Raw genomic sequence first — 25,920 nt, 5'->3', positions numbered from 1 at the left:
ACTTTCTCCTAAACTCAAATTTTGAAAAAGTAAAATGTAATATTTCAAAATTTATTTTCAATAATTTTGATATATTCACAGCCAAACTGCTTGTGTATCACTCATATATCCTGAATATTCATAAACCTATTTATAAATGTCTATTAATATGCAGTTTTTGTATATAAATATAAAATGAACTTGCTGCTCTTAAACACTCAGTCTATTCCATAAAAAGCAAAGAAAGCTTTAAAATTGAAATGAAGAAATAATGATAGGCACCTTTAGTAAGACTTTTGAGAAAAGATGGAGTTTGTCGACTTCAGAAAGAGAGCAAGGGGAGGGAGCATTTTATCGCTCATGCTGTCATCATCTCTGCCTTTGGCAGATGGCATCACATGGAGTATTATTCACCTACACTGTGATGTCACACAAAGCACACATAGGAATCATGACTTCATAGGACATTGGTCCAAGGGCAAATGATTTTAAGGTACAGGGATCATCTCTAGAAAAATGCAAATCCATTAGCTATTATTTGCATTATCTGACTACGCCAAACAATAACTAAAGACATGTCTTCAAAATTTTTTAAACAATTGATTACAAGTGAATATTTCTGAGGTTTTTCCTCATAATTTCATTATAGTAAACAACTAGCAGAAAAGAGGCAGTCAAGCATCAAAAGAAACATGTTTAGCTGATTCACCTGCTGTCTTTAAGTTAATTAAAAATTGATCCTTACGCCTTTGGGAAGTGAAAGAATAACTTCAAAATTTTCAATTGTAATTTTATTTCCCAGTGTTTTATTTGAACTATCAGATTGGTTAAATAAGATATTTGAAAACCTTGAAGTGTCGAGCAGGCAAAATGGATACCTTTGTGGAAGAAATGGGATGAACTTTAGAAAGAGTTAATGTCTGGGATTTTCCTTGAAATCATTGCTGAGTAGGGAAGTCAGAAGGGGAGAAGGGAGATGATGGCTCAGTGTGTACATTAATCAAGAAAAGCCATGAGTTAATCAACATCACAGGTAATTATGCTATTCTCTACAATTTTGAATATCTTTGACATCTAGTCTAAATAATATTTTCAAAGCAACAGTAATCCTAAATTCTAGGCTGTTCAAAAGTGGTATATTCTGTCCCAGCTTATGTGAAAACTAAGGGTGAAAAATTAATTTTAAAAATTATTCGGCTGGGTATGGCTTAGTGATAGAGTGCTTGTCTAGCATGTGTGAGGCATTGGGTTCAATTCTCAGCACCACATATAAATAAATGAATACAATAAAGTCCAGCAACAACTAATATATATATTTATATATATTTAAATATATATAAATATATATATATTTAAATGACTCAATGCAGGGTGTGGCCACAGCATGGGAAGATCAGTTCAAAGCCAGCCTCAGTAAAGCGAGGCACTAAGCAACTCAGTGACACCCTGTCTCTAAATAAAATACTATATAGGGCTGGGATGTGGTTCAGTGGCCAAGTGCCCCTGAGTTCAATCCTCGGTACCCACTACCTGCTGCCATCAAAAAAAAAAAAAAAAAAACCTCTTCACAATTGTGTCATTTAGAGAACCAGTAATCTTGACTTCAAATACTTAATAGTTAGGTATGTGACATTAATAACTCTAATGTTATTGTTTCATTTGAATTATGGGAATAATAGTACCAACATTATAAAGAACACACTTATGTATCTGTACACAGTGATAATATTATATTCTATTTATTACTGAATTTTAGGCTAATTTCAGCCTATTACATAGCATTTAATAAACTGATTTGACTTATTTCCCCATTATCTATCAAATGATCTTCAAAAATGACTTCCAATGGAGGATTTCTGTCCTCAGCTAACTTAACTTTGCAGTAGCATTAGTTCTTGTGGAATACTCTCTGTGATGTACTGCATGTTCAGCCCTCACTGCCATGCTCCTTCCCTGCACTCTGTGTCTATGTAACCTCTGAGATTTGAGCAATCCTAGAACAACTCCACTTCCACTGTAAATCTTTTTTTAGTTGTAGATGGATACAATACATTATTTATTTGTTTGTTTGTTTATTTAAAAATAAAGTGCCTCACATATGTTGGCAAGCACTCTACCACTGAAACACAACCCAGCCCTGTAGTTCTAATTTTAAATTATTACATTTCATCTATTCCTAAACCCACATGCTATCTTTTAGAAATTACTCAAAATTTCTATTCCACAGGTAATATCAATTATTCTCTTCCTGTGCTCTTGAAGATTTTTATATGTGTTAAATGTGTACCCCAATATAAAATTCTAAAAACTTGAAATTCCTCAAATATAAATTTTCTGGGGTTGGGGTTTTAGCTCAGTAGTAGAGCACCTGCCTTGCATGTGTGAGGCACTGGGTTCGATCCTCAGCACCACATAAAAATAAATATATTGTGTTCATCTACAACTAAGAAAGATATTTTTTTAAATTAAATTTTCTAAGTGCTGACATGATGCCATAAGTGGAAAATTCCATACCCAACCCCATGTGACATGTCATAACCAAATTCAGGAACACTAAAAAATACTGTATAAAATTGTCTTCAGGCTTATGTGTATATGAAACAAAGGAATTTTATGTTTAGACTCGGTCTCATCCCCAAGATATCTCATTACATTTATCCAAATCCAAAAATCTGAGGGAAAATCCCTCTTTCTTTTTCAACAAGCAATTTTTGAATACCTACTCAGGATACATACATTTTTTTAATGCCTGCTATACACAACTAACAACGTAGTAAAATTCTTGGAGAGTCTAAGTTTTAATGGGGGAAAAAAAGAAAAATGAAGCATATAGGATACTAGGCAGCAAATAAAACAAGAAAAGGGGATAAAAGTGTTAGAAATGGGTAACTTGAAATAAGATTACCAGGGAAACTTTAACTAAGCTTAGATACTATTTGAACAAAGATGTGATTTCACTGGGGAAATATGTGCTCCAAGCAGAGGGAACAGCCGTGATGAAGTGGGGGTGGTCTTGATTATATGTTTTCAAATAACAGCAAAGAGGCCAACGTGATTGAAGCAGAGAGAATGAGGGAAAAAGCAGTCCACAATGAAGTCAAAGAGGTAATGGTGTGTGAATGTGGGGGTGGGTGCCAGATTATGTTCAGAGAGTCAACTGTTAGATATTCATTAGTTTATTCTGATAGTAATCATATCTTCTTTTGACTTAAATGGCTTAGAAGCTCTAGTGAATTTTAATTGCAAATTTATCCACAGTTATACCACCTATAAGACCTTACTTTATTTTTCATTTATTAAAGTAGATGGAAAAAAATAAAAATAAAAAAATAAAGTGGATGGAAAAACGAATCTCCATACATCTAAAGTAACTTTTACTCTACAATATATACTTTGTATCTTGCCAACATTTGTGTGTGTGTGTGTGTGTGTGTGTGTGTGTGTGTGTGTGTGTGTGTAGTACTGTGGTTGAACCCAGACCTTGCACACATGAAGCAAGAGTTCTACAACTGACCTATATACTATAGCCTTTTTTTTTTTTCCAGACAAGGTCTCACAAAGTTGCCTAGTATAGCCTCAAATTTGGATCCTTCTTCCTCTCAAATAGCTGGTATTACAGGTGTGTGCCACTATGTTTAGCTTGCCAACAAAATTTTTAACCCAGAATTTGAACACAAATAAGTGATGTCTTTTTGAATAAATATCCTCAAAGAAATAAAGTTATTAGCAGGGGGATAATAATAATTAAAACATTATTTATTATTTTTATTAAAGTATATTAACTCTTTGAAACAATAAAGATTATATTACAAATATGAATATAAAATAAGTCAAAGCTTTACTTATAATACAAAAGTTTAACTATAAGTTTTTTTTTCAAAAGTAAACCCATGGAAATAAACCATAAATTTGTTGACTAAATGCTCTTACTTGTAGTGCAAGAAAATAAAACTTCAAATCTTCTGGTTTAAATTGCTATATAACGACAGTACGAATAATACATTCAGAATCCATTGGGCATGAAAATCAACAATTTAGGTCACCTTGAAAAAACAAATAAATCATAGTACTACATTTGTTATCTTTTAATGTATTGTACTTTTGCATATACAGGTAGTAATTCAATGATTTAACATACTGTTTAAAGTTATAGGGTGGTACTCTGATTTATGTTTAGTACACTTAAGAGTATTTGCAGAAATAACATTAGAGGAGGCCCTTTAATACACACTGGAATGATTCTAATTATTAATAATTATGCTGATGAGTTGAAAAGGCTTCCCACACTACTGAAACTACCTATCAGAATAAAGGTAGATTCTAAAGGATGTGCATGTGGTTACACACACACACACACACACACACACACACACACACACATACACACACACACACATACTCACAAACACAAATTCAAATACTGTGTTCATACACTTTAATCAGGAATAGGGAAGAAGGGAAGACAAAGTATAATTTCAATAAAAATACCACATACTATATTTCCTCTGAAATCTTTATTTTTGAATCAGTATATTTTTAAATTTTATCCTCAAAATTTAAAAAATCTAAATATTTCCTGGGTTTTCAATTCCAATTACATTTAATCAATAACTTATATTAAAACATGAAGTTAGTAAAACAGTTTTTAAAGTATTAATCTAAAGTAAATAGAATTTTATTATATGTTCCAGTGCCTTTGTTCTACTCAACCTTTTCAGTTTACTAAGAAGGCTATTGCTTTGCAATTTTCAAAAAGAAATTATACCTTCATTTTTTTTTCTTTTTAAAAAAAGGTAGGAAAATCTATTTTAAAACAAATAGAGTTAAAAAATTACTCTGTGAATTTTTTTCACTTCCCTCAAAATAGACCTATATATGGTATAAATGTTTGATTTAATTTGTAATATATGTGATAGAGAATCATAATGATAACATTCCTTCTTACGGAATAGTATGGTATCTCAGCATGACTTATTGCCTTGTACAGTAAACATACCATTTCTGTGACAAATCATTGCCTGACACAGTACCCCCAATTTAAAGCACTAAACACATCTACTGATCTATTTCAGATACAACAAGCTTCTATCACTTAAGATTAAAATAAAATTGATGCTCAAAGAACTTCAGTAGATAAAATAGAACAGACATGTTTGAACCATAACCAGATCACTACAGGCAACAGTTTGGCCTAACTACAGACAGAAATACCATATTATCCACTACAAACAAAGTATATCCAAGCCTCATGTGACAAGATTCAATAGCTAAAAATCAAGCAGCACTCAGCAAAAGAAAATATATTTAAATGAATGCTTTCATGTCAATCAAGAAGTCTCAGCCAGCAAACTTTCAGCAATACTGTTCACAGAGACAGCATTATGCATCAATCTCCTATTTAGGGTAATTCTCCCTGGTTTGGTGGGCTTCAAACAGCTCAAGGAAGGTTAATTACATTTGAGCTGCTTCTTCACAGAAAGGAGTTCAAAGCATTACACACGATGGCAACTTGTCAGACTCTAAGCAATATCAAGACACAGCTTGCATTTATTACTTTTAGCTTTTGCTCATGACAGTATAAGAAAGCCTTTCCAAATGCACAGTTGGGTTCAATGTGTACTTTCCAACTAAGGTATACAGTATTTAAGAAAAGCCCATGACTTTTTAAAATAAAATCTACAAGGCAATCATTTTCTAAGTCATAAATAAAACTTCAAATCTACCCAATAAATTGCCTTAATTACTCTAATTTTATTTTTTTTTACTTTTTAGTTATAGGTGGACACAATATCTTTATTTTATTTTTAGGTGGTGCCGAGGATCAAACCCAGTGCCTCAGGCATGCCAGGTGAGAACTCCACCTCTGAGCCACAATTCCAGCCCCTAATAACTCTAATTTTAAGTATGACTTATGCTGAAAATAAATTCAAAATCTCCTTTTTTATATCATCTATACCAGTAGTTTGTCAATGAACTTTATTTTATTTATTTATATGTGGTGCTGAGAATTGAACCCAGTCCTTCACACATGGTAGGCAAGCATACTACCATTGAGCCACAACCCCAGCACCTAAAATAAAAATCTGGAAGCAAATTTATAATGTTCACTCTTGTCAATATGGAAACATTAAAGAAAAACAAAAAGAACCAATTCAAGCCTCTGGCCAGAGATAAAATTGTAAATGATTTTAGGTCTCCTAAAACTGTATTTAAAATTTCTTACCAAAACCTAACTTTTCTTTCCTTAAAACATCTTGTCCTGTAAAATACTAAGCTAGAAAACAGCTCTTACCCAAATCACACCTAAAAAGTAAACTTTTAGTGTAAAACATTTTCCCACACATCCAAGAAGATCAAAAAAATTTATGACATAAGATCCCTAAACAGAATGCTAGGTATCTAAGATAAAAAAAAACAAAATGTAAGAGACTATGTTATCTAGTTAAAGAATTGTAACATCATAATTATGTAAGAGAAAGCATTCAAAATGAAAAATGCAGGTAATAGAATTGAAAACCAAAAAGTAGTTATTAATTTTCATGGAAGAATTTTAAAATTTTATCTATACTGCAACCACTATATAATTGTTGTTCTTGTTTGTTATTGTTGTTTGGTAATTAGGAATGAACACAGGGACACGTCTTTACCCTAAACAACAAACCCAGCCCTTGTTTTATTTATTTGTTTGTTTATTTATTTATTTTTTAGACAGGGTCTAAATTGGCCAGGCTGGCCTCAAATTTGCAATCTTCCTGCCTCAGCCTCCTGAGTTGCTGGAATTATAGGCCCATGCCACCATGCCTAGTTACTACTACATAAATGCTGTATAAACCTTTAGATTCTGGGACTCTTTTGGGAGGTTGAAGGTATTCATTTTAATCTTTAAAATATTCTTTACAAAAAATTTACCTTTCTCTAAAACAGTATGTCAAGTAGCATTCAAGTTTTTTCACTCATGAAAACAGGTGTTAGAATAGAAAAATACTAAAGACTTCATTAACTGATCTATTCTTTCCATGCTATAATATAGAATTTAAATTTAAAATTTTTCTTCTGTAAAAATCAATGATTCATAATTCACTGTTATTTTCTCTTAGTAATTAACTTTACCAAACATTATAATAACAGAAAGTAATATAATTTAAAAATTTATTCATATACTAGCTTAGGACAATCAAATTGATTTCCATTTCCACTTGTAAAAAGGAAGAGAAAAGGAAATTTAGTAGTCTACTCTCCTAAAGAGGAAAAGACAGCTACAGAGGCCAATTCAGATATTACATTAGTCTATCATCTGCATTTAGAATGCAACTCATGAACTGTTGCCACTTTCCAATTGTGGTATTTTGTCATACTTATTGCTTTCTTTGCTTTCTTGATATGTACGAAGTTGCTCCACGAAGCCAGAATTTGGACATATGGAAGGTCTTGCATTTTTCACCAAAGCAAAAGCACTGGTAAATGAAATTTCTTCAGAATTCATCAGGAAGCCTATAACAATTGCAGCAGCCCTGGAAACCCCTGCATTACAATGAACAAGAACCACACCATCCTGCAATAAAATAAAATATCCATTATTCATTTGAGAAAGACTATTAAGTTGATTTTATGTTCCTATGGTACATAAAATTATAAAGTAAGCACCCTACTTTGATTTATCAAAATCAATCAAGTAATCAATCAAACAACCTCCACCCACCTCTCTGCCCTGGTATTGAAACAATATCTTTTATTAAGTAATCTAGTAAAGTAGTACTACTCATATATACATAAAAGGAGAAAAATCACAGAGAATACACATAGAAACATAAATAAAACCACATTCATAAACTAAACAAAAAGAGACATTCCAAATAACCATCATATTCCCATACAAAAACTAGTGTCATTGGCTTGGAAATCTTTATATAAAATGATCACCAAAGCAAGTTTTTTTCTACTCTTGGATATTATTTTATTGTGGAAGAAAGTAGGTTAAAATATTTAAACCTATGAGGTAATAAAACAATGACACAAATAGCTTTCACCAATGCAAAGTGGAAAAGGTAATCGGGCACCAGCATGAGGTCAATCAATGAAAAACGTTTCAGGTAACTTGAAAATGATACTTTCCAGGTGAAAAGGGACACAGTGCAAGACCAATGCTGATGGGGGCAATATTGTATCAATAATGAATGTGATAGATCTGATGAAACAGCTTTGATACAGCTTGGCCTATCTTAGGCTTTTAAAAAGTTAATGATCTAGATGAAATGTAGTGAACTGTGAGCACACCCTAAAGAATTCAACATTTCAGTTATTTCATTTCCTGATTCTTTATTTAGTACAAGAAGGAAAAGTGGGTAGGGGAAAAACTTTCTGAAAATCCTCTACCAAAAGCATACATTAATAATATTGTTATTATGGTTCATTGGATTATTTTACTTTTGTATGGCAGTTTTCTCACATTCACATATCCAATGCAAAATTATTTCCATAACTGTTGCAATAATTTGCAAGTGCATCTCCTTTCAAGAATGACTAGCAAAAAACTTAGGTAATTTTTTAAAAATTCTAATATCAAAAAATGTAATTTAAGTTGTTTTATAGATAACTATGATTCATTTTCAAACTAACTGTATCTGCACATGGAAAGCAAAATAAAAATATTCATTATATACTCTGGAAGTTTGCTTGCTATATAACAGTAGCTCATTTTTGTGACTTGATGTTTAGAATTATATTACAGTAACTTAAAAATTATTAATGATCATTTGGCTCAAAATAAATTAATTATATAGACAAAGAAGCTTATAATCATACGCTCAGTAAGGAAGAGATACCCTTCAATGTCATTTTTATTGTTTCCTTAGTCATCTCTATTTTATAAGTTCACAAGACTTGAAACCACATTTATTTTCAGTGTTATAAACTGTGTATCCAATTTTAGTTAATGTTTTGAAATGTTAGTATAATTATCCTCCCTCTTACTACTTTCTTCATATAACAGCTGATTTCCTTCAGTTTTTATTTACCTATTTTCTACCTTTTTATTATTCTTTAGGTATCATATTGTCTTGGAAAAGCATTTCCAGAAAAATTATTGGCTTTATGTTCTTTTTTCTGAACTCAAAAAAACAAAAAGACACCTAATTTATAAACCCAATTTTTTCTTTGCAATTGCTATTGTCCTCTATCTGGAAGACCTCTATTCTTCTTGATACCATTACCTCTGACTTCTGTATCAAAAAGATTGCCCTTCTCCAAGTGCGATGAGGGCAGGAGGAATGTTCTGTCTATACTTGTATGCCCAGTTTTTAGTGCATAGTAAATATTCCATAAATATATGCAAAGTGAATACATTGATTCATTCTGCTTTTCTGTAAGGAAATTTGGTTCTCTCAAAAATCCAAGCCATTATTTTACTATATACAGATAATAATTATGTTATGTTATTTACATTTTTTCTATTTCCAGTATACTTTGTTCTCATAATTCCACAAATAGCTTTTCAGCTCCATGAGAACCACAAGCTGGATCCCTCACATCTTCCTAGAATAAATAATTGATATTTGTTGATAGATTAACTGAACCAGTTTTTCCTTACATAATTTCCAATAAAACTTGGGCATAATATGTTCTTTAAGTGCTTGACAACAGTCTATGATTAGATAAAATTCTGTGGTAGAATGAAAATCAACTGGTTTTTAGAGTGTATAGTATGTAGCTCAGTCCCTCCCTCCCTCTTTCTCTCACTTTGATAGAGTGTGTCAAAGAATGAAGAAAAGCTCTGGTGCAACCCTCTTATCTCACTGAAGTTGAATAATGAACTGTACCATATTTTTAGTAGCCCAGGTCAAGTCACTTTGAAAGCACTCGTAACTATGAGTGCTAACACTGGTCAATACCAACATGGTGCTTTGGTTACGATATGGTTTGAGTGTGTCCTACAAGGTTTTTTGTGTTGGAAGTTTAGCCCCCAGTGTAGCAATGCTGTGGGGCAGTGAACTTTTAAGAGGTAGGTCCTTAGCTGAATATGGTGATGCATGTCTGTAATCCCAGAGTCTTGGGAGGCTGAGACAGAAGAATCACCAGTTCAAGGCCCAGCCTTAGCATCTTGGGAAAACCCTGTCTCAAAATAAAAATAAATACACAAAAAAGATCTGGGGGATGTAGCTCAGTAGTAGATCAACTCTTGGTTCAACCCCCAGCACTACAAACAAAAAAAAAAGAGGAGAGGTTTTGTGGGAAGTGTTTAGGTCACTAGGGATGTGCCTTGAGGAGATTAAAGTAGTTTTCCTGGGAATCCTGATTAGTTCTTAACTAATGTTCCCACTATAATGATGCCATCCATTATGAGGTTCATGCCAGACCCAGTACCAGCGCTGTCTGGACTTCCTGTAATGGTGGTCCACTTTATCCTTTGAATATAGCCCTTGTTGCTCTGCCACTGCAAATTATTAGCATTAGTTTTGTTTTGTTTTGTTTTTTGGTACCGGGGATTGAACTCAGGGGCATTCCACCACTGAGCCACATTCCCAGCCCTATTTTGTATTTTATTCAGAGACAGGGTCCCACTAAGTTGCTTAGCACCTTGTTAAATTGCTGAAGCTGGCTTTGAACTTGAGATCTTCCTGTCTCAGCCTCCTGAGCCACTGCACCCAGAGGGTGCAACTCATTTTTAAAACCACATGCTTCTTCCTCTCCCTGCTCCTCCCTAATCTCTCCCCCTCTAATCTCAGGGGGAAGAGATAACCTTTCTTCTCCAACCTAGGCAGTTATCTGTCCCTGAGTACACACCATAGGAATGAAGTAATCCAGACTTTGTGGATGGTACCAGAAGATCTCAGAAATGACTATCTCCCTTAGAACTCCAGACAGAGAATGTGTGGAATGTAGCCTTTGAGTCACCTCTTTAAAGCCCCCTGTTCCTGCTAATGGGCAGAATCACAGTCTCTGGGACAGAAGTTCCTATGTTTTTCCTTTGCTAGCAAAGCAATAAATCATCTTTTTCCTTTCTTCTCTAAACCGTGTCCTTGTTATTGGATTGGCACTGGGGACAAGAACCCAGATTTCAACAACATTCCCACCTCCAAAACTATCTTCTTTACAAGTGACTCAAATTCAAACATTTTTGTTCCAGTAATGGAAAATGGATTAACACACATGGAAAACAGAAAACAGTAGTGAGCAACAAACTAGAGAATGCATGTAAAAACTCAGTGAATTTAGGTATTTATTTAGACTTGTAATGTTTCTCTAATGAGCCTTTTCTTACAATGAACACAAAATTGAAAACAGATCATACATATATCTCATAGAAGAAAATTAGTTAAGTAAGTTATAGAATCACCAATCACTAAAATACTATGCAGAAATTAAAAATTGATAATGTTAATTATAAATAATAAGCTATAAAAAGTATGAATTGTATAATACAGTTTTACTAAAAGTACAGTTGTACATGACATAAAGAAATGAATGAATGATAAAAGCCTAGAGAAATATATCAAAATGTTATCAGTGGTTATGTCTAAGAAAGGGAGTAAGGTAATCTGAAATTTTATTTGTATTTTCCATTTTTCTAAGATTGCTTATGTTTTAAAAATAATTATAAAATAAATAATGAAGTAAATATGGAATATCAAATATACATTTTAATACTAACAAGTCAAACCTTTTGCACAAAAATTTTAAAAAAGAGAGGCCAAGTAGATTTATTTCCTAACAGAACACTTGAGGTTATAGAGGTTACCATAACTGCTTCTCTGTCACATATATTTCTGTTCTACATCCTTTAAGGCATACGCTCGACAAATTGTGAATGAGGTAGAGAGAGAAAAAGGCTACAGAAACCAAACCAAACAGGGTTAGTACAGAGGAAAATGAGAAAAGCATGGGAAAATGGAAGATATTTGGTTTGTATGTAAAAAGATGAAAACAAGACACTAGGTCCTAGAAAGTTAGTTTTGAAATATGCAAGTCACTAAGTAGATTCAACAATACTTCAGTATATAATAGAAAAAGCCACGAGGAGATTTCTATTGATAAAGCTAAATATGCATTAGTCTAAAATACACAAAGTGTTCAAGGCAAGGAAATAATGGGTGAAGTTGGGATCCCAGTATAAAACATAGACTTGAGAAATCAGAACATATTGTAGAATTCTAACATATTTGTATCAGAAACATCAACTTTTCAGACTGGCACTGTCATCTCATGGACCATCTGCCTTGGTTGCCACATCCATGGTTGACTCCTCGCCTTAGTGCCATTCGGTTTAGCTTGTCTAAGAAGGAAGGCCATGCTATTCCCCACTGGTACCCACGACATAAATAGGCATACCCCAATTTCTGGATTTTCTTGTCACCTCTGGCCTTGGATGAGAAGACATACCAGAAGGTACTGCATCTGGCCTTGAGGTGGCTGCTAAAACAGTAGAACACTGTAACCTGGGATTGAAGTGTTATTTACTTCCTTATTGGCAAACTCTAACAGGAAATGAGCTGACAGAGCAAAGGGGATAAAAATGCTTTCTCTTCCTTTCCAAAGTCTGTAGTAAAATGCAGTTTCTTTATATTGCCTATTTGAAGATATCTTGAGTGGTAGAGAAGCCATGCCTATGGAATAACCAACTATTTCCCTGTCAGCTTATTATAAAATTATGCTCGGTCTTGATCATCTTACACAACTTCTAATCCTACCTGAAATCACTTCCCTTTCCTCTCACTCTCACTGCCTATGGGATGATACTACTCAAATTAAGCATCAGCTCATAATCCTTGCCTCAGGCTCTGTTGTTGTTGTTTTTTAATATTTATTTTTTAGTTGTAGTTGGACACAATACCTTTATTTTATTTATTTTTATGTGGTGCTGAGGAGCGAACACAGGGCTCTGCATATGCTAGGTGAGCACTCTACCACTAAGCCAAAACCCCAGCCCTCAGGCTCTGTTTTTAAGAAATTCAAGCTAAAAACCATTCTAATAAACTCCAGTCAAAATTAAAGCAAACTTTTTTAAATTTAAAATTTAAAAAATTTTAAATTCCCAAACTTAGAATACTCAATTTCTTGAAGATAATATTACCTTCTCCAATATTTACTTACAAATCATAAATCTCTTCCAATTTTAATATGAGTATGGATGATACTTGTCCATCTAAGACGTATTCTATATCCCCTTTGAGATGCAGCTAACAGAGAAACTCATCTTTTTTTGTGGTCCTGGGGAATGAATCCAGGGATACTCTACCACTTAGCTACATCCCCAGCCCTTTCTATTTTTTATATTAAGACAAAGTCTTATTAAGTTGCAGAGACTGGCCTTGAACTTGAGATCCTCCTGCCTCACTCTCCTGAGTCAATGGAATCATTTTGATTTTTTAACACTATTAACTGGTACACTGAAATATTACAATCTAGAGTCTATAAATAATTTTTTTGCAAGAGAACATAATGACAAATATTAGTCTTTGAATCAGAAAGCCTATTCCTTTGTTTCCATCCAAATATCTGCTATTAAATAAGGCTAATGAATAGTTGTTGAGTTTTACATTTTCTGGGTAATCTAGTTGTAGGGGACCTAAAATAGTTCTAGGCACATAAACCACCCAATAAATATTACTATGTGAAAGAGAGGAAAGGAGAAATGGAGAGAAAAGGGGAGAAGAGGAAATAGCAGGAAAACCATTAGACCAGATTCAATTAAACAGGATTCTAACCCCAACTGTCATCGTTGGGTGCTCCAGAAATGCTTCTTCTTTCTGTAAGTATGCCTACCTTCCTATCTACTTATTCTACATAAATTTTTTAAGAAATATTTACTGACTAACAATAATATCATCTCAAGGTATGATTATTGGTAATAGCCAACCTAGAAGTCCAGCCTGTTAGAATGTTGACTTGGATCCAATACCAAGATTAAAATGTTATATTGTCTGTTGATCTTCTGAAGTCACAAAACCAAAGGAGAGCTTCTGATTGCCATTTTCATACAATCTCAGTGAAGCAATGCATATTTAGTCCTTTTAGATTGCTTTAAAATTCCATTGTTAAAAATCAGTCAAATAAATACAGTATAATCATTATAAATATACTAATGAGACTAATTTCTATCCAGTAGCTATGGTTATTTTGCCAATTACTTAGAAGTCAAATGGTTATAAACACTCAAAAGAAATCTAACTACCTACTTAGTAGTTTGAATTAGATCTATATTTTCAGGAAAATTCAGTAGAATTTTCTAATTCCTATTTTCTCAATTAGGCATAAGAAAATAAGAAACTCAATGTGAGAAGTAAAAGTCTTATTGAGGAATGAGCCATTAGAGAACTGAAAATTTCATAATGGTTCTTCACAAATTAATTGAAAAAAAGAATAAAGATTGGATAATGGACCCATACTTTCAAATGTCTGCTTTGGAAGAACTATGGATAAACACAAAACTTACCTTCATTTTTGCTTGTTCAATGAATTCAAAACATTCTGGAAAATAAGACAGGATATTGGTTTCAGGAAGGTCCAATATAGAAATGCTTTTATACGTAAACTCACTGAAGAAAGCATTCTCAACTCCATATGCAACATTAAGAATATGAGTCACCTTAAAGAGAAAGAAAAAGATGAATTTACTTTCTCTTTACTGAACAAAGAGAAAGAGAGCCTTAAATGTTGAAAATTCCTTTATAGATGTTATCCTTTGTAAAAGGGGGACTTTTACTCTGTTCTCAGGGGATTCTCTATGGCTTCATCTTCTCAAAATAAAAAGCTGGCTGTGTTGCCAAAAGCTTAGTCCTTGTCCCTGATGCCAATCCAATAACGAGGACATGTTTTTCAGAAAAAAAAAAAAAAAAAGGAAAACGAAGGTTTTGCTTTGCTATCAAAGGAAAAACACAGGGACTTCTGTCCCAAAGGCTGTTATTCTGACCATCAGCAGGAACAGGTGTTTTTTGTTTGTCTTTGATACTGGGGAGTGAATCCAGGGGTGCTTAACCACTGAGCCACATCCCCAGCCCTTTTTCGTATTTTATTTAAAGACAGGGTCTCACTGAGTTACTTAAGGTCTCACTAAATTGCTGAGGCTGGCTTTGAACTCATGATCTTCCTGCTTAGCCTTCCAAGCTGCTGGGATTATAAACATGCACCACCACAACCAGCTAGGAACAGAGGGCTTTTAAAGAGGTGATGCAAAACATACATTCCATGTGTTCTCTGTTGGAATTGTAATTCCTGTTCATCTCAGTATTTGCAGTTATTTTTTCTTCTGTTTTATAGCTATTATATATTCTATGTCATGAGTGTACTATTGTTTATTTAACAAGTTCCCTATTGATGGACAGGAAGGTTGTTTTCAGTAATTTGTTATTATGACCATTGCTGCAATTTTACTTGGAACATTCTTTATGTTACACTTAGTTTTTCATCTTCCAAAGTACTTTATTGGGCACATACCAGGGCACTCAAAGAGCACATTAATAATGCAACCATTATTACTATTTCTAAACATTAAAATTAAATTCCTATAGAAATTTCTGAAGTGGTCCTTCACAAGAGAACTTCCACTGGTTCTACCATTTTACTTAAATCCTACGATGTCACTTTGAAATTGCCATTCTTTAAATCTATAATTTTGTTTGGCAGCACCCTTAAATTTTTCTAGAACACTCTATTCAGCAACTTAGTTTAACTCTGTTTTCTCCAAGCACTATTAACACTGTAACTATGAACAGACATAGCAGTATCTTTTAAACAGCCTCTTGTTTCACATTTCTAGGATGAATGAACTAGTGCAACATAAGAGGAAAAAGAAGAAAAGCACTTGCCAACACAAAATTTATCAAATTCCATTTGTCATTTCAACAACAATCTGTCAGTGGATGTAAGACTTTGAAACGTGTTCTACCTTTGTTAAAATATTATTATACAATATTTCCTGTTAGGAACTGCAGTGATTCTCATATTCTTATGTAATTGAAGGCCATTATTTCTCAAACTAAGGAGAGCCTGGTTAAACACAAGGCAGTAAGCTGACAAATAAAAACATCAGATTAATTAATTAACTGATTAATAATTATTTTCCTTGGAGAAATGATTGCAAGGTGTTTATCACATACATTTTTTTAAATCCTCAATTCAATTTTTTTAACTAAGCAGTGGATAACAAAGATAAATAGAATAAGGTCTTTATTCTTTTTTTAATATTTATTTTTTAGTTATAGGTCCACCTGACACAACATCTTTATTTTACATTTATGTGGTGCTGAGCACAGCCCCAGGTCTTTATTCTTGACAAGTCTGCTTACTAATAGAGGAGGGGGAAACATGTTTATCAGTGATAATAAAATAAGGCAAAAGGTGTTAAGAGCTATAACCAATTGTCAAGGGGTTAAAGGGGAAGAAGAGATTACAGAACTTGCTCCCAAGATCCTTCACATTTGCTCTTCTCTCAGCCTGGAGTGCCATTTCCCATTGAGGCTATGGCTGACTATCATAAGGTCTCAAATGAAATGTCCCACCCTCAGATAGTTCTAGGTGAACCCAAGTTACCCCCTGCCACTACCTCATTGCCTTATTTTACTTATTTTAAAGAACACATTCACATCTGAAAATATCATATTTTAAGAGCAGACACCCTAGTACTTATTCATTTCCATATTTCCTGTAGCTAGAAAGGGGATTAGCACAAAGAAGGTGCTTGATATTTTCTGAACATTCTGAAAAATAAGACAGGATACTGGTTTCTTTCTCACACTCTCCACTTCACTTCTTTTCTGTCCCCAAAAGCATCAGCCTTCCTCCTGCTTCTGGGGCTTCACTTGTACTAATTCTTCTATCCAGATACCGTTCTGACTGTCCCTGTCCCCCATTCAAAGCAAAATTTCAATACTACTTCCTCCTCGACTCTCCTATCTGCAAACAAGACAAGCACAGGTTGAGGGCATCATCTCCTAAACATTCCTATGACAGCCTGCACTTCCCACATCAAAGCACACAACACGTTACAGCAGTTTTCTTTTCCTTCTCTGCGAGTCAGAGCATAAGCTTCATGTGAGCAGGAATCTCCTGAACTCCTCAAACTATAGCAATTCTATGATCTGAAACAGTGCCTGACACAATGGTAGATGGCTAAAAAAAATTTGAAGTAAATTCTGAAAATAAGTATCACTTGTGTGATTAAAAAATGGGATTGGAAGAGGCAGTGTGTAAGTTGGACTCAAAGCATGAGTAAGTCTTTGACAAGCAGAGATGAAGTCAAGTCTATCATCCTACACAGAGGAACTGCTTAAGCAGAGGCAAGAAAGATATGTCTCCAAGATCAGGTTCATGAGGATATGTGAGGGAGACAGAATATAAAATTGAAAATAGATTACAGATTCACATATTTTAATTAGATGTAATTATGTTTGGAATTTTATTAAAATGACAGCCAAAGTGTTAACAATTAAACTGAAATATACCAAATATGGGCCAATACAATTTTCCTAAATAAATATAACAATTAAAACACTTCCTACATGTGGTGCCAGACTTAAAGCATTTTTTTACCTTGTGCTTTTTCAGTACATCCAGGTCGTGAGCAGCATCTTGTGACCCTATAAGAAATAAATCATATCACCTTCAACATAACCATCTTGACTTTTTATATAAACTTGTACAACAAATCCATTAGTTAACTCTTTAACAATGACAACTTGGGAGGACTTCAGTTTAATTTCTTTTAATATTGTTTTAGTTGTAGTTGGACACAATACTTTTATTTAATTTATTTTTATGTGGTGCTAAGGATAGAACCCAGCAACTCGTTCACACTAGGCAAGCACTCTACCACTGAGCCACAACTCCAGCACCAATTCAGTTTAATTTTCTGAATAGCAATTTGTTAATATCATCACAAAAGATTAAACTTGTTTATACCCTTAAACTTTCCCAATTCTAAGAATTTGTCCTAAAAGTTATACATGTTGCAATAATTATCTATAAGGATGCTCATCATAGTATTGTTTATAATGCAAAAAAAACAAAACAAAAACAACTAAAGATCCAATAAAGAGGCTCAGTTAAATAAAATGCATAATTATGTAGGGAAACATACATAAGAAATAAAGAATATCTACAGTGTGGAAACAAGTTCTCAATACATTTTATTTTATTATTATTAAACCCCAGGTGCTCTACCACTGAACTACATCCCCAGCCCTTTACATTTACTTATTTATTTTGAGGCAAAGTCTTGCTAAACTGATGAGGCTGAACTCAAACTTGAGATCCTACTGCCTCAGCCTTGCAAACTGCTGGGATTACAGGTGTATGCCACCACACTTACCAAGTTCTCAATATTTAAAGTAATTAAAAGCAGCCTACAAAATATCATCACACATTTTTATAAAGACCAAAAACTTATGCTTTGAAAATAGGAAGTATATAGAACATAATATTAATAGTGGTGGTGATAGGTGATATTTTTCTTTATATTCATTTGTATTTTTTTATATTTACTTTTTAGTTTTAGGTGGACACAATATCTTTATTTTTTATTTTTTTATATTTCTTTTAGTTGTAGGTAGACACAATATCTTTATTTTATTTTATTATTTTTTTAAAGAGAGAGAGAATCTTTTTTTTTTTTTTAAGATGGACACAACACAATGCCTTTATTTTTATATGGTGCTTAGAATCGAACCTGAGTTCCGCCTGTGCTAGGTGAGTGCTCTACTGCCGAGCCACAATCCCAGCCCCCTTTATTTTATTTTTATGTGGTGCTAAGGATCTAACCCAGTGCCTCATGCATGCTAGGCAAACACTCTACCAGTGAGCCGCAACCCCAGCCCTCATTTGAATTTTTTACAATAAACACCTCTTTTTTATAATTTATAAAAGATATTATGAAAATCACAACCACAAAATGACTTAGTGCCAGCTGGTTTGGGAACACCCAGTAGCTTAGACATCTATAGGATTCCACCCACAATCCACCTACCACTAGGGCTGTTCTCTTTTTATAGAATCTTTCTATCCAAGTGGGCTTTCCAGTTCTCCCACACATGGAAACTGGCTCTAGTTAATTAGCAAATCTTACATGAGAATAACTTGTTAAAATAAAGCAAATTTTATATTGAAAGAATAGGGCATTGAATTTAAGAGTTTCAAACATTTACTTTCCTGAATTAGGTTCTATTTCCATAAACAGTGTTTTTTTCACCTTAGTTGCCTGGGAAATCAGCCAGCTTTTATTAATGATCTCAGGTAGCCAAGGGCCCAGAAAGTATACTATTTGGCTAATATTCTCTTAATGATAACTAAACTCACAGGCTCTTTACTGAGCCAAACATTCAGCTTTATTCTACTTAAAAGTTGGCCTATCAAACAATAAATGTTTATTAAAGCTGGATAGTAGATACCTAATTGTTATATTATTTTCCATAATTTTCTATAAATTTGAAATATTTCATAATTTAAAAGAAATTCTTAGTTTTCCACTGCAGGAAGTCCTAATCATCTTGGGAGGGGGGGGATTCAAATAAGTTTAACTTAAATTTGGCAGTTTAATATGCAAGTCATCTTTTAAATAATAATTCTCCATTTCTTAAAATAGCACAAACTGAAAAATGACTTAAATAAAATTCTTTCTTTTTTACTCTAAACTGTCATTATTATACATATTTTTGACATTGAATGCTTTAATACTTTCAATTAAACATGCACACACACCAAATACAGAGCAAGTAGATTATATTTCAGAGCTGGCTATATTGATATAAACTAATATTCCTGAGGCAAAAAAAAAAAAGTAACTTGTATATTCTGTCTTTCCAAACAAAAAGAAAATTAAATGACTGTTAGTAGTATGAGGAAACCATTGAAGCCAACAGAAATGACTTCAGGCAATCAATTTGTGTTTTTCATATGATACTTGATAATATTCAGTGCAAGTTCATTCTAAATTTTAGATACAAACATCAGCTTTTCTCCTATTTTAAAAGGATGCTTTGTGTTGCATTCTTGTGTTAAATTTTTGGGGGAGGGTACAGTGAGAGGGGTTGAATCCAGGGGTGCTTACTCACTTTTTATTTTTTATTTTGAGACAAGGCCTCACCAAATTGCTGAGGCTAGTGATGAACTTTCGATTCTCTCCATTAGCCTCCCATGTCGATAGGATTACAGGCATGTACCACTGCACCCACCTTTGTGTTAGAATTTCAGTAATAAATACTGAAAATCATATATTCTAAAATGAGTTATTTAAAAAACAATTGTTTTGGAAAAGCAAAATGTCATCCTTTTGCAAATTAATTTAAGTGAAATAAAAACATTCTATTTTAACAGTGGTTACATAAATCTATACTTGTGTTATGATGTATAAACTGGGCCAGGATGTAACTCAGTGATAAGAGTGATTACCTGCATATGTATGAGGCCTTGGGTTTGATCCATAGCACCTCCCAAAAAAAGATCCGTAGAACTATACCAAATCAATTTTATTGTATAATTTTTTTAAAATAATTAATGAATGGGAATACAACTGAACAATATAACTAGTAAAAAGCTAGTTATATTTTACATTGACACAACTACTCCAATATTCATTAGTATAGGTAAGGATCATTATTTAAATATTACAGATGACATACTAATTTAGAAAGAGTACATATTATAGACTATTGGTACTGAGGCTTCTAATAAGTTAGATGTTTGGCAATCAAAGTGTAGAAATCATAAGACACAGGCTATGCAAGATCTCTAGAGCCCGTTTCTATTTTTCAAAGAAATCATTTTAATGAAAATATCAAACAATGTATATACTCTGATAACATATCTTAAATTTACAAATCACTATTTTCATAATCACAAAACAAAACCAAAAAGTTATTATATTACCACAGAAAAAATAAATGATATTCTAAAGAAACGTTTCATTTGAAAAAATTCATAGTAGTAAACATTCATTAGTGAATTAAAATAGGAACTTAAATTACTATGAGGATTAGATAACAGGATATTTATGAAAGATTTTATCTAATAAAGTGCTACACAAATTTATACAAATTTAAAATATTATCAGCCTCCCAAGAATCCTGCGTTTCCTGTATCTCAGATATATAAACCACATAAAGTACCTCATGCTTTTTATGGGGAATGGAAGAGAAAATCTCTAAAATGTCACCAGTTTATACACCTTAGCAGAATGAATATAGGAAATAATTAGTGTGCCTTTAAACTACCCAGAAGAAATGGAAATTTCTACATTTTCAAATCAAGTTAGATTTATCAAAAGTCCCGGTGGTTTTTGTCGTAAAACCATAATTTGCAAAACTTAGGACAAAAATGCTTACTAAGATCTTTTATCCACCTGTTGGATGGTTCAAGGGCCAATGTGAGATTTTTTTAAATACAGTAATTCATTAGACTCTGTCTATAAACTAACTGAAAAAGACAGATTACATTTTGACAGCTCTCCATTTTCTGCATAGCACCAAAAATAAAAGTTGTTTGGTATGCATTGCTGAGAAGAAACTGTGGGTCTTTGGTGAGGTGAAGGAAGCTTTTTAAAACTAACCTGGAAACAACCCCAGTCTCCCTGATAGAAACCAAGTCCAGGCAGAAACAACCCCTGCATCATTCATGTGGAAGAACTTTATATGCACATATCATGGATCCCTTAGGAATAAGGCACAGATAACTAGACAAAAAGGTCCCTCTGTTTTTCAAAAGAAAGAAGTTTGTGCCTGATCAAAGTGTCCTATTTCCTAGTCCAGAGAGGAGACTGGTTTCAAAAACCCCTCCCCAAACTCTCCCAAGATCTTGGGGAGGATTCCAACTCCAATCTAAGAACATTAGCTCGATCAACTCCATTTGGATAAAGTCACATTAAAAAAATAAGCAAAGTTCATGAAGACTCTGAATTGGCAAATAATAAAAAGTAACCACAACTGTTTTAAACTAGTATTGCTACAATGTCAGCCAAATAAGTGAAAAATTGTGCCTAGATGTATTTCAGAGTATGTATTTCAGAGTACGCAGAGTTCAGTATTTCTACATAACAAGAAATCATAAAACCATCAGACTCACAGCTATAAAATAAAAGCACTCCTCCTAAAAACTCCAACAAGACACCATGAAGAGATGTGGCCCCAGAGGGATGCATTCCATAAGGTTTGAAACAACTTTTCTATACCTTTATCGCTTCTTACTTGTTTTGTCTAATAAAACACTTTTAAATTTACTCTTTCAAAAGATAGCCTTTTGTAATTCTAGAAAACACAATATCTGTCAGTTTTGCTCCAGATAAGTTAGAAAAAATAGGGCGGGGGAAGCTTTTTTAAAAAATTCAAGGTGCTAAGGGCTACTAGAATCCATGCTTCTTATGGGCATAATGTGGGTACAGAAACTTCTCTATGTGGCTAATGGAAGTTCCATATTCAAAAAAGGAAACATTTCAATGTTTTGATAGCATAGCTGATAGTACAGGCACATAAGGAGGTGAGGTCTCCTGAGAAAGTAATTCAGCTTCAACTCAGTGACTTACCCAGAAGCAACCATGGCTTAATAACGCCAACTTGCAGGTCCAAGCTAAGGTCCTGCACATAACCACAACCAACCCCCTCGCTTGGCTGTACTTCTTCCACCACATGAATTCTGGCATCTTTCCATGTTTCTATAATTTTCTTTCCAGTTAGCGTTGTCACCCTGGTGCATTGCTTCCTGAGATTATTCCGGGAGAATGCTTTAATTTCCTGGCTAAGGGAGTGCATTACATGCGCAGTGGCTGGGAACAAATGCAAGCAAATCCGGCAAGCACAGAGAAGGGCTGAACTGCTCGTCCCTTATTGCTCAGGTAATAAATACAGCCGCGGGGCGCTTGCCTCCCCAGGTGAGGCGTTAGGTAGCCACCACACCCCGGGAGACCTGAACAGTCCCACAGTCTTTTTCCCACAGCCGCGATGTAAGGCGACATTTGATTGGCCACTGAGAAACGGGCGCCGATTGGATGCTGATTCTTTTTCCTGTTTGGCTCAAAACCTGCGTTTTTCCTGCAAGGGATAAGAGGTCGGCTGGAGAGTCGTCAAAATCTAGCTTCACTCTACACGTAGAATGCTAAAATATAAGACTGAATTGGAGAGAGGGATGCTATCTTCCAGTTCTTTAAAGGCAGTGACTTTATGGATACGTTCGGTTGGTGTAGTCACGTTAGCGATTGAGTGATGCCGGCTACCGTGTCGCTCCTCTTCAGTGAGGCCTAAAGTGCAAATCGTCCTACTTTGCCTGGCCCGCCTTGCCCTCCTGATGTTAGATCTGTCAGGGGTGGGCTACAGCACGTGTGATGAAGTTATTTCTCTTTTCCTGTGTCCTTCTCACCCTTTCTTTATGCTGGAATGTTTACTAAACAAACTGCTGCCTGTATTTGTGAGGCATCAATTTAAATGAAATTCAAAAAAAAATTAAAATTAAAAAAGGTATTGAGAAAAGTTTAAATTACATTCCTATATAAATTAGCAAAACTTAAAATTTATGAATTTTCTGACTTTCTGCCTACATTTTCACCTGCTGAAGAACTGTAGAAGGCTTAATGTGGTAAATATGTGCTCTGTTTATAAAAAGCATTGCACCAAGTCCATCGATATATAGTTGAGAAAAATTAAGTGTGCAAACATCCAAATTTACAAGACAGATAAACAGTAGAGTGATGGTTTTGATGACAAAAGGATGATTTGTTTTACTAAAGAAACAACAAAATTTCTTCAACAAGAATTTTCCTGACCCTTAAAAAATAAAGATTGAAGCCTGGTGCTGTGATGCATGGCTGTAATCCCAGCGCATTGGGAGGTTGAGGTAGGAGGATCCTGAGTTCAAAGCCAGTCTTAGCAATTTAAAGAGGTCTTGAGCAACTTAAGGAGACGCTGTCTCCAAAACAATTTTTGTTTTAAAAAAAGAAGGAGGTGCTGGGAACCTGGCTCAGTGGTTAAGCGACCCTGGGTTCAATTCCTGGTACCAAAAATAAATAAATGAATAGAGAGATTTTTAGATGAATTCAGGCACAATGTATAAATACATGTATAAAATGAAGATATTGTACTTATGAAAATCTGTGCTCCAATACCACACATTAAAATTTTTTATTATTTAAACTTTCTAGCAAACTTCTATAAACTGAATGTTTGTGTCCCTTCAAAGTGTGTATGATTAATCTGTAATTTCAGATGTGATGATATTTAGAGGTGGGACCTTTGAGAGGTATTTAGAGTCAGATTATGTCATGAGGGTAAGGCCCTCAGGATGAGTGAGATAAGTGGTTTAGGGAGAACCGGAAGGGATCTCCTCCCTCTCCTTCCAGAGTGGCAGGGAAAGGCCATGTAAGGACAGAGGGAGAAGTCAGCTGTCTGCAAACCAGGAAGAGAGTCCTCACAAAGAACCTTGAATAACCCAGCAACTTGATGTTAAACTTCTAGTGTCCAGATCATGAGAAATAAATTTCTGTTGCTTAAGCCACACAGGTTATGGTATTTCATTATGGCAGTCTGAGCTGACTGAGAGATAAACCAAAATCTTTCCTCTTGAAAAGAAGTTATCAGCCCAGGTTATCTATGGGGCACTTCAAAAATGGAGAAATTATTTGCATCACTTAAACAATCTTGGGCTCACTAAAACAACTCTAACCAGAAATAAATCCATATATTTGTCAGAACAATGATCAAAAAAGTAACTATCAGTCATTGAGCAGTTATTACATGCTAGGCACTGTCCTTACAAATAATTTTTAGATTTTTATGTTATACATTAGGCACCTAACAATGCTTTAGTCATATTATCCCATTTGATTTTACCACAAGCCTGTTAGATACATCCTTTTACAATCATCTATGTTTTGCAACTAAGGAAATTTAGATGCAGAAAGCATATATCACTTATTTATTCTACCTTCTGTAGCTAATGAGTTCAAGACTGTAAATAAAACCTAATATTGTTTTAGTCCTGTATCTTAGTTCTATTTACTATGGAATATTGCCCTTCCCCCAAAAGAATTGTACTTAACAAATATTTATTAAACACCAACCATGTACTAAGACTGTTACAGTCACTGGGGATATAGCAGTGAATTAAAGCCTTTCCTGTCTTATGGAGCTTATATTCAAATGGAGTGGATGCACAGATAAAAAACAAAAGTGTGTGTGTATAAAGCCATGTTGTGTCATCATTTAAATGTTAAAAGGAAAAAAATCAAGTCAAATAAGGGAACAGAGTGAAATGGCAGTGTGCTGTTTGCTAAAAGTTGATGAAAGAAATCACCTCTGATAAAAGATAATTTGTTTTTGTTTTTTTTTTAGATGGGATCTCACTATGGTACACAGGCTGGCCAATCATCCTCTCTCAGATCCTGAGTAGCTAGGATTACAGTCATGTGCTCAGCTTTAATAAAGTGAATTTTGAACAGAGACTTGAATTAAGTGCAAAAGCCAGCCCTGTAGATATCTGGGGGAGAATTTAATAGGAAGTGTCTAAACATAACACATCTAGTGTCTATATCATGTGCTTTGCCAAGTGCTAAGACAGTACCCTAGTGGGAGGTATTGGGATAGTGGGTAAATGTTCAAGAAATAGCCAGGTGGCTAATGTGGCTATAAGAGAGTGAATTTAGAGGAGATGAGGTCCAGAGAGAAATGGTAATCACTTTGGATTGTATTCTGAGTGACATGGGAAGCCACTGGAGGGATCGAGGAAGAACAGTGATGTGCTACACTAACAAGATCCCCCTTGTTTCCCCAGCTGGGAGAACTACTGACTGACTGGTGAGAGTCCCTTTGGGGCCTCCCTCAGCTACAAAAGGCTGCTTTCTAAGGGTATGTTTTTCACAGAATAGACTCCAACCATGACTAATCCATGAGGAATTATAGAGGCCTGGCCATGTTTGGCCCAACTTGGGACAACTCTAAAGGACCACTGTGGCTCTGAGAGCCAACATATTGTTAG

The 25,920-nt window shown here is 34.2% G+C and overlaps 1 protein-coding gene across 1 annotated transcript; it reads right to left on the bottom strand.

Annotated features, from left to right (window-relative positions):
* Positions 1 to 3,714: 3,714 nt before the first annotated feature.
* On the bottom strand, positions 3,715 to 22,917 carry Dusp19 (dual specificity phosphatase 19). Its single transcript, XM_005324685.4, has 4 exons — positions 22,481 to 22,917; positions 17,503 to 17,549; positions 14,408 to 14,560; positions 3,715 to 7,531 (listed from the first exon to the last, which is right to left on the bottom strand). Exons 1-4 carry the CDS (start codon positions 22,704 to 22,706, stop codon positions 7,292 to 7,294), a joined length of 666 nt encoding a protein of 221 aa, XP_005324742.1. The 5' UTR covers positions 22,707 to 22,917; the 3' UTR covers positions 3,715 to 7,291.
* Between the last annotated feature and the right edge of the window lie 3,003 nt (positions 22,918 to 25,920).

Source organism: Ictidomys tridecemlineatus, chromosome 7, assembly GCF_052094955.1.
Source record: "Ictidomys tridecemlineatus isolate mIctTri1 chromosome 7, mIctTri1.hap1, whole genome shotgun sequence".
Classification (NCBI taxonomy): Eukaryota; Metazoa; Chordata; class Mammalia; order Rodentia; family Sciuridae; genus Ictidomys; species Ictidomys tridecemlineatus.
Note: the sequence above shows the minus strand (reverse complement) of the source record. Positions and strands in the feature narration are given on the sequence as shown.